This window comes from Petaurus breviceps, unplaced genomic scaffold, assembly GCF_028583685.1.
Source record: "Petaurus breviceps papuanus isolate PSGF00001 unplaced genomic scaffold, PetGlider_PUasm1.0 229, whole genome shotgun sequence".
In the NCBI taxonomy this organism is placed as follows: Eukaryota; Metazoa; Chordata; class Mammalia; order Diprotodontia; family Petauridae; genus Petaurus; species Petaurus breviceps.
Window position 1 is genome coordinate 2743667 of NW_027185903.1, and position 16209 is coordinate 2759875.

The 16209-nt window shown below is 40.5% G+C and overlaps 1 protein-coding gene across 5 annotated transcripts in view; it reads right to left on the reverse strand.

Annotated features, from left to right (window-relative positions):
* Positions 1-288: 288 nt before the first annotated feature.
* The window catches only part of DCUN1D3 (defective in cullin neddylation 1 domain containing 3), a 34557-nt gene continuing 18636 nt past the window's right edge, over positions 289-16209 (reverse strand). For all 5 annotated transcript variants that reach the window (XM_069096081.1, XM_069096077.1, XM_069096079.1 and 2 more), the window contains 2 exons: positions 8131-8663; positions 289-5747 (listed from right to left, as the gene is read on the reverse strand). In XM_069096081.1, the coding sequence (XP_068952182.1) occupies positions 5252-5747; positions 8131-8561 (927 nt within the window). In that variant the 5' untranslated portion in view covers positions 8562-8663 and the 3' untranslated portion in view covers positions 289-5251. The remainder of the gene's footprint in view (positions 5748-8130; positions 8664-16209) is intronic.

Sequence of the window (16209 nt, forward strand, 5' to 3'; positions counted from 1 at the left end):
CAGTCAAAGGCTGTAAATTCAAATTCCAGCTTTGTTACTCATTACTTCTATGACACTGATAAAATAATTTTACCTGAGTTTTGGTTTCCTTTGTAAAATCAGGGAGCTGAACTAGGCAACCTCTAAGGTCCTTCCCCACTCTAAGTCTATGACCTTTGGGAAGACCAACACACTAAAGTCCCAGATACTTGAAATTAGAAGGATTTCACTACTGCTAGCCATTCCCCTTCTTCCCCCACAGGCTCCTTTTTCTCCTTAAGTCCAGAATTCAAAAGACAACTTTACTGATTGTTCTGCATTAATGGCAATAATCAAGTAAACAAATTTATTAAATTCAACAGCAGGTAACCTTCAAATAAAATACATTTAAGGGGAAAAATAGTGTAGACACCAAAGACAAAATGTGTAACAAGGTAACACACATATTAAAAAGGGGCCACTTGAAGAGTGCAACAATGCAGAAAACACAAAAGGTAGCTTTTCAACAGTTTGTACAACCTTGAAGTAAAGGATACATATCAAAAAACCATTAAAAATACATAAAGGTGGAGGATTACAACATTAGTGATAAACTAATCAACCCAACAGATTAAGGCAAGTTGTTTGCAGGACTAATCTGTCCAAGCCCTGTTGCCTATTGCTTCAAATTTCCCTTTGAAACAAAACTGTGCCCATTAGTGCAACAGGTTAAGAAGTGAGTGACCATATAGACCCAAGGGATTCGTGTGGCAGGGCAGGGGTGGGTAAGATGGCAATAACTTTGGGAAGGAATTTCCAAAAAAAAAAAATCACATATTTATCCGGAATGAACTGCAGCAATTGCTAAGTAGTATCCTTTGGAAATTTCCAAAGTTTGTGGATTTTTTCTTTTCTGATGAGTTTTCTCTTTTCTTCCGGGAAAGGGGAATGAGGGAGGGGCAAGAATATCATCTGTGGAATGTAGGGTGGGCTTCATAGGAACAGAAGAAGGCCTGTAAAAAGAGACCAAGATAATCCAGCATCTAGACCAGAAACAGGACCCATGGGTTACCTCAATTCTGTTCATACCTTTCTGCAACAACTGGGGCTCCAACATCAGGTTTTGTTCCAAACATACTAAAAGCAAAAGCTGCTATTCCTCAAAAAAGAGGCAGCCCTGGAGGCCAGGCCAACTTGAGAACCACTGACTAAATGCTCCAATTACAGCATAACAAGGGAGATAAATTGTGGTAAAGTTTCTCCAGAGTCCACAAACAAGATGGATAAAAAATGAGTAATCCTTTGTTAGGATCAGATGGATTCAGATGAATGTATTTCAACAACCTAGTCTCATCATTCTTCTCAGGCAAGATACTGCTGAACTCCCCTAAGGAAAGGCCTATGTCAGTTACTCAGAGTCTAATTCAAAACACTACTGCCAGTTATTAAAAAAAAAAAAACCCAAACAGGACAAACAGCAAAGCAAATAATGGATCAAAAATCAGCTCCCGGCCTTTATCTTACATTTGGGTCCACCTTTGTGCTGTCTTCTGCTCTTCTGCCCACCAAAGACACCATCAAGCCATACACTCAGCTTTTAGATATGGCAAATCAGTAACACTGCTCTTCTCCATGATAAACAATCTGTCCTGTTTTCAAGCAAAGAGCTTTCAGGCTTGGCCACCACTCTCAGTAGACATTTTTATTGCAACTAAAATGCACTATAAACCTTTTAACTTCAGAGTCAGCTGTTTTTCCAGGATACCTGGATATACAACATAAGGCTGTGAAAACAAATCAACCAGGCCTCACTCCTACCTGAACCCAGAAACAAATTTTGGCACCACCACCACCACCTAGGAGGTCAGCAACATTTCAGAAATAGCCTAATACTGCAGTTGTACCCTTCCTTTTTAAAGGAGGTTAGTGTCTCTCTCCTAAGTAAGCATAATACTGAAAATATTGCACATCTCAATGAGATTTTTCTGGGTCAAGGGATGTTGCACATTTGTATTTCCATTTATTTCTAACACAAGCATATCACCTTCTAATCACTAATGGTTAAAACATGTTCCTTTATCAGAATTAGTAGGTGTGGATTCCTGGTCTCAATTCACACAAGTGGACACAACTATCACAAGAAAGGTGGGAAAGCTACTTAGCCTAAAATGAGTAGTATTTTATTACCCATGGCAATGTATTCCAATTGTGTCCCACTTCTTAGGGACAAAAGAGAGAGAAAAATCAATGCCAAAGATTCATCTCATACTAGTGTCCTAGTAAACTAAGGAAACACTAGCTCATAAGCAATTTGCCAAAAGCAAGTTTTCCCAATATATATTAATTTGTTGTAATTAGCCACACTCAAAAGTTCCTAATGGTTTCCAAAATACCATGGTCTTATGTCAACTTCTGGCTTTTGCTGTTAAAAGTAAAAGATGTCTCAGTGTTTGCAGCATCCCAATGCTGTACATATACACACTTGACATATTTTTTTTACTTATTCCACAGAAACAACTCAGTCATTATACAAGCTCATTTTCATGTTAGAGTTAATAGTAATGAACTTTTCATTTCCAAGAAGCAGGAACAAGAAAACCCACACCTCCAAGAGGGAGGGATTTTAACATAAAAGCCTATGCTTAACTTTATTCATGACCACAATCAATCCAGAGCTAACAAAGATACATCTTAACTCCTTGCTGTACAACAGGGACACAAAGTGGGGAGGTAGGAACAGCATGTACTTGACTTAACACTCCATTTTCTGGCTCATTTGCAATCTGAACTGCTTTTGTGTTACATTTTTATAACGAATGGTTCATTAAAAATATTTTTTTTTAAAAAATGGCTCCTCTAAAAAATTTCTTTTTTTATTTAAAATAAACAAAAACCAAACCCATAATACAGTACATCTATACGGAATGCCTTCTTCTTAGGCTAGGAAGGGAATCCAAGCCCTCTAAGATATAGAGGATTCTTATGGCTTCCCTCACCCCCTTTTCAACTGGACTGCTGCTTGTGGGATGTGATGAGCTCTATTCCCCTAGAAGCAACCATGTCTACCTGCTCAAACGATGCCTGAGACTGCGCTTCAAGAATTAGGGACTGTAAAACAAACTGAAATGAGAAGAATGGTCTTCACTCTAGCATTTTCAGGCAAAGGGAGTACTTTTTCAATCTTAAAACTGCAATTAAACCTACCAAACCTGCTGGGGCTACCGAAGGCCTTCAATGAAGCTGCCTCAGCTAAGCAGCCACAAGGCTCAGCTGTGGCTAATCCAAGGAAATCAGCCAAATTCCCTTCAGTCTAACCATAGGCCTCCAGTCTCACCTATTCACTTTGTGGTAGTTTTAAAATGTAGATTTTTTTTTCTCTCTTTTTTTTTTTTAAAGGGAAACTTGTCAAGTTCAGGGCTTTAAAAAGTTACAATACAAAAGGTTTAAGTTCAATAGAAAAACATTCACTGCAGAAACTCCACAAAACATCATTCCTGCAAAGATGTAAGTTCAAGCTCTCTAGTAAAGGGGGTGAGAGCTAGAAATGAACAGACCATGCCCAAGCCAAAGGATGTGCAGCACATGGGCAGAAAATGGGCTTAAATATTAAGAAACAAATTTTACTATAAAAGGGCATAAAAAAGTTTTCACTTGACAGATTCTATTTTGACTAAGTTCCAAAGCATCGGATGCAGATTTGTACACTGTTTAAGTTCCCAGTGCCTTCCTCTTTTCCTTACCAAACTAATTTATTAAAACCAAAATGTAAGAAATGATCCCTCCACTGGGATTAGGTTTGGACAAGAAACCAGTTCCTAATGGCCCAGTCTGGGAGATCAGTCACCTTAAGGTTTATCCTAATATATCATAAAGATCAACCAGTACTATGTTCTGGGCAAGGAAAAAGCTACAAGAATTCATCCCCTCTTTTATGAAAATGGTCCAGATTTTGATTCCAGAATTCAAAGGCTCCATCAACAAACAGCCTTTAAAAAGCCTCCTTCATTCCACACTCCCACCTCCCCCCACACACTCTGCACCCTAAAGGCTGCTTCCCTTTTACAAACCAGTTTAAACAGGCAATGAACCTAAGAAATTTCAGAGGAGAGGGAGGGAAATTTATGTAAACCTAAACAGTCATCACGTCACCCCAAATGAGCCCAACATTAAAAAAAAAAAAGATAATAAATAACTCACTGGGTCAGGTGACAACATTGCTGCAGCAAGAAGGGAGAGGGCATAAGGGTTTAACCATTAAACACACTTTCAAACGTTTGTTTGGCAGCATTGAGGCCAAGCCGGGCTTCCTGCACTTGCCAGACAAGTAAGCTGATGATACTTGAGAGATCAAAATAAAAATTCAAGCAGAGCTCCATACCACAGTTTTCCTTCAAGTTAGTTGGCCAGTGGGCACAGAGTTGGCCAACCATGGGGAACAGAACCTTTGGCTCCGAGTCAAATAAAAAAAAAGTATTTCCACTTAGAACATGAAAATACAGCAACTTCATCAAAGACAGAAAACTATCAAAGAGGTCTACTTCCAGCAAAACTGAGGTAGCACTGCTTTCTCTGCATTTGATGCTTAAGTGGTTTTCAGTACAATGTATTAGAAACCGCTCACTTGAATGACAGGCACAGCATGTCGATGAATAAACTATGTAATGCAATGGATGAAGGAAGGAATGAACAGGGAGAAAAAAAATTAGGGTTTCTAATGAATTAGCTTAAAATAGGATTTCACCAGACTGCAAATTGTTTTCCTTTGTTTTTAGAGCTTCAAATTGTCTGGGAATTAACGCAAAGTGGTTAACAGTTAACACTGCTATTCAGCTCTGTGTAAATCTTGTAAAATAATTATTACAACCTAAATTCAACCATGTAAACAGCACTACACACAGTACAGACCTGCCCTGAAAAATGTAGTATGCAAAACTGAGATCTGGCACTGTATCATTTTGTTATGTTAATTCAACCTAACCCTCCCCACCCCCCAAAAAAAATCTAAATTGTGCAAGAAATGGCAGACTCATTCTATCTGAAGGCTTAAAAAAAAAAATTACACAACATGTAGCCAGGGTCAAATATTTCAGGACCAAAAAAAAATGTTTTAAAAAGAATAACCAAAAATGAAGAAAGTGCCTAAAACATGATACAGCATTTTAGAGCCCTTTCAAATACAAGGCAGAGAAAGGTGTAAAGTAGAAAATATCCGGATCCTCAGTAATCTCCAGAAAGTTCCAAGTTCTCCACTGGCTGAAGGATGACAGACAGCAGGCGGTTCAGTCCCGGCTGCTCACACATACGGGTAAGTCTGCTCCTCCTGACACAGGCTCTCTGTGTCTGAAGCTGTCAGACATTTGGATTCCTCTCCCTTTTTCCTTCTCTCCATCTCCCATTCCACAAAGGTATCAAAGAGACTAGGCCAGGCCTCATCTTCACTGTAGTTACTGAGGTCGGGTCCGATCACCTGAGTAAAGTTTAGAAACATGTTCCATGTGTCCCGGGAGATTCCCTTGACTCCCGAGGGATTCTCTGTTAGGAAGTGTAACCACTGGTCCAATACAGGGGGGTTATTTTGGGTAAAGACGAGCTTCCAAAGGGCAATGGCTATTTCCCGATGCAGTGACCTCTGCCCTTCTTCAGAGTCCAGGCCAAACTGAAATGTAAAGCGGTAGAGATCCTTGAACTTATCCTCTTGCTTGGCTTCATTTAAGAGACTGGGAAACCGAGCACAAATCCCATCAATGCTGTCTGCACTTATGGCTTTGCAGCCCTCAAAAAACTCCTTCCTACAAAGGGAAATAGAAAAAAAGGCATCAAAACACATTCAGATTTTTCATTAAAGTATCAATTCAAGACAGAGCTCAATTTAATTCAAAGCATATTTGTTAAGCAAGACAGGATGGGGACATAAAACCCAAACAGAACAGTTGCTGCCCTTCACACTAGGCAGAAACAGCACCCAAATGGATAATAAGCAAATAAGAATTATATACAAAATAAAGACAAAGTAATGAGGAAGGGGGTAGGAAACACTAACAACTGGAGGCATCCAGAAAGCTAAATGCTGAATTACAAGTTTCTGCAAAGCAGAAATGAGAAAGAAATGCATTCCCAGAGTGGTCACTGACAGAAATGGGAGATAGAACACTGTGTATGAGGAATATCAAGTAAGTCAGTTTGTTTGGAATATAATGTACTTGAGAGGGAGAAACATGAAATCAGCCTGGAAAGACAGGCTAGAGCCAGATAGGAAGGGGCTTTAAAGGGCAAACAGAAGCATTTTTACTTTGTCTTAGAGACAATAAATTGCTGAAGATTCTTCAGCAGGGCAATGACATGGTCACACCTGCATTTTTAAGAAGATCAATTTAGTGGCTGCATGGAAGATGAATTACAGAGAGGACAATGTGAAAGCAGGAAGACAAATTAGGACAGTATTGCATAGTTCAGGCAAGAAGTTATCAAGGGCTGTGATCTTGAAAGGAAGGACTATTATTTGCCTTTCTTCAATCTCCAGTGCTTAGCACAATGCTTCAGATGCTCAGATTGACTGGCTAATTTAAGGCAGTGGCTGTGTGAGTAGAGAGAAAAAGATGTACATGAGAGACAGGTTTTGTCAACTGACTAGATATGGGGATTGAGGGAGAGTGAAGAGCAAGGTTTCAATCGTCGGTGACAAGGACAGTGGCCCTCTTCACAGAAATAGGGAAGTTAAAATACAGTGGAAACGTCTGGAGATCAGGAGAAGATAACTATCCATGGGTACTGAGGAGGCCACCAAAAGGAGGGAGGGAGGGAGAGAGGGAGAGGAAGAGAGGGGGGGGAGAGAGGAGAGAGGAGAGAGAGAGAGAGAGAGAGAAAGAGAGAGAAGAGAGAAAAGAGGACATGGATGAAGAAACTAGGAAGAAACAGTCACATAGATGCTGGGTTTCCAGTCAGAAGAGCCCCCATGGTCAAGATCTTGTTTACTGGGTGCTTGTTCCCTGGCAATTGAAAGACCATTTAATTCAGATCCTCTGATGTGAAAAGGAATGATTCTGAATTTTCAATCAGATCCCCTGAAGGTGTAGGTGAGGAATTAGTATTGTGAATGAAGTTCCTCAGCACACTTCAGTACAGGAAAGTACAATCTCTGATCATTCCCATATCCCATGGGAATATCATGAATAGGAGAGCATGTCAATAACAACTAAGGATATTCTGGGGTAGAGAGTGTTGTTTTGTAGTTATTACTACCCCTAAAGGGATATGAGGTTAGTCTACCACCACCAGTGACAGCTCTCAGGAGAAATAATCTCCAGGAACTAGAGAATAAAAAACATGGCCATTCTTCCTTTCAGTAACTACAAATAAACTGCTCATTTGTGGATCGTAGATTTAACAGTGGAAAGTGACCTAAGTCTGGGGACCCTGACATCTAGTTTAAGGGAAGTAGGAAGGGACAGAAAAAAAGGGAGGGAGGGAGGTTTATAAAGTACTGAAGGTGCCAGGCACTGCACTAAGCACTTTATAATTGTTATCTTATTTAATCCTCACAATAATCCTGGGAGATAGGTGCTATTATTACTCCCATTTTACAGGTAAGAGACTTGCCCTGGGACACACAGCTAGTAAGTGTCTGAGGCCAGATCTGAATTCCAGTCGTCGTGTTTCCAGGCCCAGTACTCTGTCCACTGTACCCCCTAGCTGCAGAGCTGACGGTGGATAGTTATTTCCACTAATTGCTCAAAATTAGAGAACATTAAATAAAAATTGTGTCAATTGGGAAAAATATCAGCAAAGAATTGAGCACCATTCCATCTTTGTAGACGCATGAGATATTAGACTCTATTGGCTTAATTTTTGAGCATCTCTACTATCTGAGGCACTTATAAATTATCAAACTTTAACGGGTAAGATGCATATACTTGCATGGGAGAGAACAGAATGAGTTCATTAATCTTTACTCCTAAGTCTCTTACCATGGTAAATTTTAGGAAATCACTGAGAAAAAAACAATAAAATGACTTCCCCAGAACCCTATGACTAGGAAGTAAAGAACCAAAATTGAATCTAGATCTCCCCCATCCCGTTCCAGTTCTTCCTTGTGCCCCTCTACAGCAGCTCCCTTTAGTCCCTCCTCTCACCCTCCCCACCCTATAACCCAAACAAAAAACACGTCTAACTAACCTTGTGAACTTGCACATGGTAGCAGCCTGGAATTTCCAAGCCAAGACCAGTACTTTAAATTCTGTGGGATCAACACACAGATCATTACAGAACCGCTCCATGCCTTCCTCCAAAATTGCCTCTTCCCGCTCATCCTTATAACGCCTAAATAGTTCCTCCATCCTTTGCAGGGACGACTCCTCAGCGCTGGATTCAGGATCCCTCCTGGCATCTCCAGATGATGTTGGAAACTGACATGACTCTGAGGCTGCCTCTGCCTTCTTGGTCCCATTGACAAGGATGTCACCACCAGGCTTCCCACAAGGTGGTGTATGGTCATTTCGATGGCTCCCACTGCGCTTACTGTGGGATTTGCCACTGGGATCCCGATCTCCATTTTTGCTGCCCAATGTAGATGATGGATTCTTGCATTTGGTGACACACTGGCCCATGGTGCAGATGGCCCAGCTTTTATAGCGGCCCCCTTCTGACTGGACAGCCTCTCTGATGTTGGCCAGCGTGCCTCAACATTCCATCGACAGGAAATGAACCACCTGGAAACAATTTGAAGAGTCAGTTGTCTCTATGTATGGGAAAAATACAGCACAAAATCTGAAAGACATATAGTGTTCTGAGGACCACCCCACATGGAATACCAATAGGTATATTGTTCTTTTTTAACAAGCAACTAAATGAGATACTGTTTATACCAATTACCACATCTATTTCCAGGACAGCTTTGTTGCTTTACCTTGTAAATGTAGCTCTTCTCTCAGTGGCTACAGCACACAAGAAGTAATAAAGGAAATTCCTAAAATTCTTACTGTAACATAGGTTACAAAGAGGTTGATTCATGTGTAGAATTCATCAAGGAAGTCTACTCCAACCTAGAAATATTCCAGAGGAAATAACTAATGTGCCAACTCTGCAGTATGTATGGATATTATTTGGGCTTTAGTCTGCAAAGTAACAAAAAGTCCAAAAGGTTTCAACTATAAGGATTATCTTGTAGGCTCTATCTCTAAATATTCTGTATTTCTTGGGGGGGGGGGGGGGGAGAAGAACTGAGGCGGGGAGCAGAAAGAAAAAGGAACTGTCTAGAGTCACAAAGAATATGGCTATTTATAAATTCAGACAGGTGAGATCATCATGTTCACTGGCATGAAGTCCCTGACAGGGCACTGGGGAATATTAAAGTTAGTTGTCTGTCTTCCCCGTCCCACACAGTGCTCTCAACCACCCTGTTGCTCAAAGCCCCCATTATAGGATCCTACCCAAGTCTAAAAAACTAGCCTAGGCTTTGTTCCTCCACCCAGCCCCCAATTCCTGTGTAGTTAATCCCTGCTTGGTGTTAAAAAGGCTTATATCTCATTAAATAGATACTAAAGTAGGCAGGGTAGATAGACATCCTCCAGACACATCATGCATATTTTCTTCTTTTAAAAGGGGTACTAGCTAATCCATGTCTGTCTATAATTGGTAAGATATGTGAGAGAGGGGCAATTTCTCTATGCTTCTAACCTACTCTGTCGAGAATGGTTACCAATAATTGATACACCCCAATATACGTACCAACCTCTGTGCTAAATGTAGCCACTCAAAAAATCACTTTCAGAATGCCATGTCTAGAACTTGCTCTTTTAAACTTGATGAACAAACAGGTCCTTGATGAAAAAGGAGTCAAAATGACCATTCACAGGCAAAATACCACTCATAAGCAAAAGCTCAAGGAGGGTTCTAGCTGCCCTCAAGGTGACTGAAAAAAGGAAAACCTACTTTCTGCACAAGATTATAACTTCATTATTTCCTGGAAAGACAGCCTCTTCAAGAAGTGCCTGCATAAACACAGCTTTACTTGTATTCCTTATGGTACAAAATAACTTTAAAATAAAGACCAGAATAACTCCTTTTCCAAGTTAATCACATTGAGGTGTCTTCCCCCATCCTCCTTCTGTGAAATTAATAAGACTAGAAACATGGGTATACATGTCTTCTGCCAGATGACTGAAAGGATTCAATCTTTTCTAGGTTTATGAAGTCAGAGTGAAAAACTAAATGGTTTTTTGGTATAGAAAGCCTTGTTTTTATGGGGTGGGGGAGTGGGGAGAAGGTGGTTAAGTACAGTATACAAACACTATTAGATTGGAAATTTAGTAGTTTTGAAATCTGAGGTTATTTAGTGGGAGCATATATCACACATGGGAAGCAACTGGGAGATCTGCCTTGTCAACTCAAAACACAAGAGATTAGACCATGTGGAGGGTCTGGTTGCCAGATTTGTGTTTCCAAAGACTGGAATACTGCTGAAAGAAACAAAAGGAGTAAACTTACACAAATCCCACATGCTCACAAACTGACAACTCCCATTTCCAAGCCCTCTGACTCACCAGCATACACTGCTCTCTTCCTGCTGCTGCAGCTAAGCTTGTAGCACCCAAGAAGGGGTCCTATCTTTATCTGACACACCCCAGGTCCCAATTTTCCCATCTGGGTCAGATATATTATCTGCTTCCTCAAAACCCTGCCGTCAGACAAAGAATGTGGATTTCAGGTGGGGACTGAGCAAACTGGGTTCCAAAAATCCCCTAATCTTAATTGACCCAAAGGGCCTTGTGTAACAGCACCTTAGCTATGCAGCCCACTACAGTGGAAACCACCAGAAACCTGGAGACCTTTTAGTTTATCCAGAAAGATGGGGGGGAGGGGTGCTAGGTGGCATAGTGAATAGAGCACTGGCCCTGAAATCAGGAGGATCTGAGTTCAAATCCAGTCTCAGACACTTAACAATTACTAGCCGTGTGACCTTGGGCAAGTCACTTAACCCCAACTGTCCTGCCCTCCTCCCTCCAAAAAGCAAAAAAAAAAAAAAAAAAAAAAAAGTAAAGAAGGTAGAGGGGGCAGGGAGGAGAAGGGGGATCAGATCAATATAGTTAGCTGGTCAATTTGCTTATTTCAGAAAAAGCATACCAATGATCCAATACTCCCATCACGGTGGACACTGCTTCCATGGGGCAGACTCAGAAGGTCTCCCAGAAGTACTGCACCCAAAAACTCATCACCTTGGCAGCCAATCTGTGGATGAGCTTCTCCCATCCAGCTGGCTCTCAGATGTCAGTCAAGCCTTCATTTCTCACCTAGCTGTTCTACTTTGGGAGTTCTCTAACTTTTCCACCATGAACCAAGCTGCTTATTATTGGGAAAAACTCATTATCCTGTAATATCCCAACAACTCTGCAGTCCCTAACGTTGGAGGGTAGATCTCCTCATTTCTCATGTGGCTGCACTATTTGGAACTTCTCTGCCCTTTCCCAGGCCCTTTCAGTCTCCCCCCCGTATGTTACCTTCCCCAATTAAATCACAAGTTTGTTGTGGGACCAGCTTTCTTTTTTGTACTTGTACCCCCAGTTTAGCAGAGTACCTGGAACACAGCAGACACAATAAATGTTTACTGATTGATCGACTGCTTGACCAAGCCTGAACTGTTAGTATTATAGTCCAGAAAGATTCCACAAAACTATAGTAGCTTAAAAAAGATACCTTTATACTAGACCTGGTTCCGTTCACTAGAAGCATGATATTGGGTAAGTCACCTTACCTTCCTAAGTCTTGATCTCCTCACCTATAAAATGGGAATAACACTTTCCTGTCTACTATACAGGGTTGTTGGCAAAAATCAAATGAGATAATGTGAAAATGCTTTGCATACTATAAAGTAATGTATATAACTGTAATGTAAATTTGTACCACTTGTTATTTAAAAGTCCCCAGCTCATTAATTCTATAAATACCATTTGTGTTGTCTTAAAATAGAACATTAAGATCAAGAAGGAAGTTCAGTCATTTAATTACATAAAAAGAGCCCATGGGATTGGGTTGTTTTTTGTTTTGGGGTTTTTTTTTTTGGCATTTCTACCTTATCAGGTGATGGGGAGGGGGGTACATTAAAAAAAAAGAGGACTGAGGGAAAAGACAAGGTGAGAAAAGGAAAGAGAGAGAGAGAGAGAGAGAGAGAGAGAGAGAGAGAGAGAGAGAGCAATAGAGACAGACTACCCTCTGTAATGGCTGAGCAAAACTACTTATGACTGGGGAGGCCTAGGTGGCACAGTGAATAGAGCACCAGTCCTGAAGTCGGGAGGACCTGAGTTTGGATCCGGCCTCAGACACTTAACACACTTACTAGCCATGTGACTTTGGGCAAGTCATTTAACCCCAACTGCCCTCCAAAAAAAAAAAAAATACTACCTATGATTAAGTGAAATAGTCTTCATTCTTATTTAATGTCCTCCAAGAAAATATCAAAAAGGTTCTTTCGGTGCATCAAAAAATATATACCTATGTAAGAGTAACAAAGTATCCCAACCCAAAGCGTAGCACCTAAATAAAGGAGACTGGATGGTCCAGAAAGAACCAGGCCTATACCACAGGCACATTTTTTAAAAAGGGAGACAACAGATCACTTAGAAAGGAGTCTTGTTCAGCGAAGGGCAGCTAGGTGACAGTGAATAGAGAGCCAGGCCTGCAGTCATGAAGACATCTTCCTGAGCTCAAATATGGCCTCAGACACTTAATATCTGTGTGATCCTAAGCAAGTCACTTCACCCTGTTTGCCTCAGTTTCCTCATCAATAAAATGAGCTGGAGAAGGAAATGGCAAACCACTCTAGTATCTCTGCCAAGAAAACCCTAAATGGGGTCATGAAAAGTCAGACACAAGTGAAAATGACTCAACAAAAACAAAACTGCTCAGCAAGTGCCTAGCAAAGAATGAAACGATTATAACTTCTAATCTAGCACTCTATGCCACAAATAAGTTTAGGAGCTAGGAAACTTCTCTATACTTGCAAATCCAAGACCTCTAGATTTCTCTTCTTTTACAGTATTTCTCCACTCAATACCTTCTTGCTCTCTCCTCTCACAGTTATCATCTTCCCAAGACAGAGACCCTGAGTATGTACTAAGCACCAAGGCCACTTTAATAAATACCACCTTCTATTCCCCGCCCCCCCCCATAAATCTATAACTACATAGCTTTCTCTCTATCCAAATCTACATATTTATATAGGTATAGCTATCACCTAGATATACCTATATAAATATCTATTTCTATCTATAGCTATTTATTGACCAATATAAATAGACAGATGCATAGAAAAAGAGGCACAAAATGCTGTTACAAAGCTAGGAGATAGTCCCCATTTTATAAATAAACTTGGACATAAAGAAATTACATAAATTCCCTGAGGTCACACAGCTAAATTCTAGAAGCTAGGTCTCCTGACTTCTAATCCAGTGCTCTTTTCAGCAACAGCAAACCCAAATTCCCCCAGTACTATGGAGAAAAAGGCCTGGCAATCCCTACTTATTCTATTAAGCCTCTGCACCAAGCTCACACCCCTTTTCTCTTTAGCTTCTCAGCCCAAGCTGCACCAATCAGCTGGATTATTATGTGGCTTTCTAAACGGGGGGAAAAAAAAGGTATATTCAGCATACTTTGGAGTCAGTGGTATATTCTAACAAGAAAAATGGAAGAGCAAATAGGGATATGTTGAAAGAAAAAAACCTGTAAACAATTTCTATTATAGGCTATTGTTTAATTACATATTTGAAAACATAGCCTAGTGTAACAGAGTCAGCCTCAGAGCCAGAAAGTGTGTGTTCAGTTGTTTTCAGTCATGTCTTTGTGACCCCATTTGGGGTTTTCTTGGCAAAGACTGTGGAGTGAGCTGAGCTAACACAGTAAGTGACTTGCCCAGGGTCCCACAGCTATTAACTATCTGAGACCAGATCAGAATTCAGGAAGATGAGTCTTCCTGACTCCAGGCACAGCATACTAAGCACTGCACCACCTAACTGCTCCAGAAGATCTGGACTCCAAGTTTCATCTCTGAGACATTCTGGCTATGAGAACACGAGCAAGGCAATTAAATTTCTTAATGTTCTAGGCAACTCTAAAACTACAAGGTTGCAGACAAGGTGCTGACCTGCATTGGTAGAAGGAGTTACCTCACTGAGGAGTTCCCTATTCTAATGAATTCACAGGTCTAGTCTTCATCACCCTTACCTGAAGGACTAGAGACTCCTGGTGACATACAGTAAAGGTCAAACTACTTTCTCTCCCACAATTTCTACCTGAACCCCAATGCCTGTGTTCTTCCCCTTACCATTCTCTTTTCTCTCACATCTCCTACTGACTGCCCTACTGAGAGTGGTGGCAGCTCCTGGTGAGATGATTGGCAAGCTTTCTGAAGCTAAGGTAGCTCTGGCTCTGTCACTGAACTCTAGTGTCCAAAGCCATCTGAAGGACCTCTTCTACGTTTTCAAACAACTATGCCATGCCCCAATCAGCATATGGCATTTGGTTTTCACATCTGGGGGAGGGTGGGGCGGAGGATGGCCTATGAAGTCATAGCCCTCTGGAAGTTCACACTCTATATTCCTTAAAGAGCAGCTGGTATCCCATAAACCTCTCTCTTGACCAAACCTAGCAGAGGGTAGTAAAAGTTTTTTTTTAAGGAGAGAAAAAAGCTGCCCTAATCAAATCGAAACTGTAGCTGATAGCACAGCAGTCTTACTTTTCAAAATATGTTTGATCTCTGCATGGACTGTAGAAGAACAGCATATGGGCTTGCCTCTGCAGTTAGATAGGGCAGGGTGCTAATTCTGTGGAATGTTGTTCTGACTGATGATTGGTAGTATGTCACCCAAGAAATAACTTTATGAGATGAGGAACTAAGAAACTGGAGAATCCATTATGCCAGCAAGGCATATAAGAGCTATGTCCTATCTATTATCTTGTTAAAAAGAGGCAAAGATGTGAGTAGTTATTTTGCTTGACTATGTATATGTTACAAGGGTTTCAGCTTTCATTTTTTTTCCCCAATGGGAAAGGGAAAGAGGTAGAAGGGGGGTGAAAAAAATAAAACAAATGCTTATTGATTGAAAAAAATTTTTAAAGGCAACCACAGATCCAATTCCCTAAACCCCACAACTTTCTCTTATAGCTCTAGCTCCCATTTATAAAATATACTCACCACTAATCAATTTCATGTTAAGTAACAAGAAAGTCATTGATGGATACACATTGATGTCAATATTCTTTTGCCTACTGTCCTTTCAGCCTTCATCTAAATAATCCACAATGCTACTTAAATGCATGAGTATCACTGCAAGTTTTTGTGCACATATTTTTGTAGAGATGGCAGACACCAAAAGGCCAAAGAACATTAATGCATGAATTCCTTAAACGGCTTTTCTCCAGCTGCCAGACAAGAACATTATATTGGCAGAGGCTGGCTTCCAAGGGGAGGGAATCTATTCCCTCCAGGACAACTGATAAAGCCACAAAGAACACACATCTTTAACTAAAGTCCCTAACCACCTATCATACAACAACCTCAAGTTGCTCCAATCACTCAGGATTCTGGAAATCAGAGGTATCAATCTAAAACATATTTCCTAGAAAGTAAGCTTTCATAAATAAGAAAGGGAACTGTTGTGAGAATATCTTAACATTGAGAGTGATTGCTAGTGTTTACGCAGAAAAATAACCTTAGGCAGCTTTGGAATAAGGTCCCACAGCAAGCAATTTGAGAGGGAAAATCTTCCCCTTTTCCAAAGCAAACTAAACATGTCTATTTTCATACTTTTCCAAGACTTTTTGTCCTAAAATGTACTGCAGCAGAAGGCTAAAGCATCTTTAGTTTGGGTGAGGCCTGACCCCATGACTTGTTCTCAGCCAATCACAAAAGCTCTCTTTAACTTCAAAAACCCAGAAAGATTCAGCAGCAAGTATGTTAAAGTAAAATAAACTCAGGACACATGAACAAACCTGGCCATTAGAACTGTATCTGGCACACAAATGATTTTGTGGGATTTTTAAAAAGTGTATTCTATTCATTTTTACTCTGTAACCCAATATACCAATACCTAAATTAGGGCCTGAAGACAGTGTTCTGTAGACTGGCTTATGTCACTCCTTCTTGCCAAATTCAACTGAGCCAACAAACACACATTTTAAGATGTGTCCAAATACCAAAAGTTGAAGCATTTTTTTTTTGGTCTCCAGGTCTAGCTTAATCCCCTGTGGCTCAAAATAACTAAA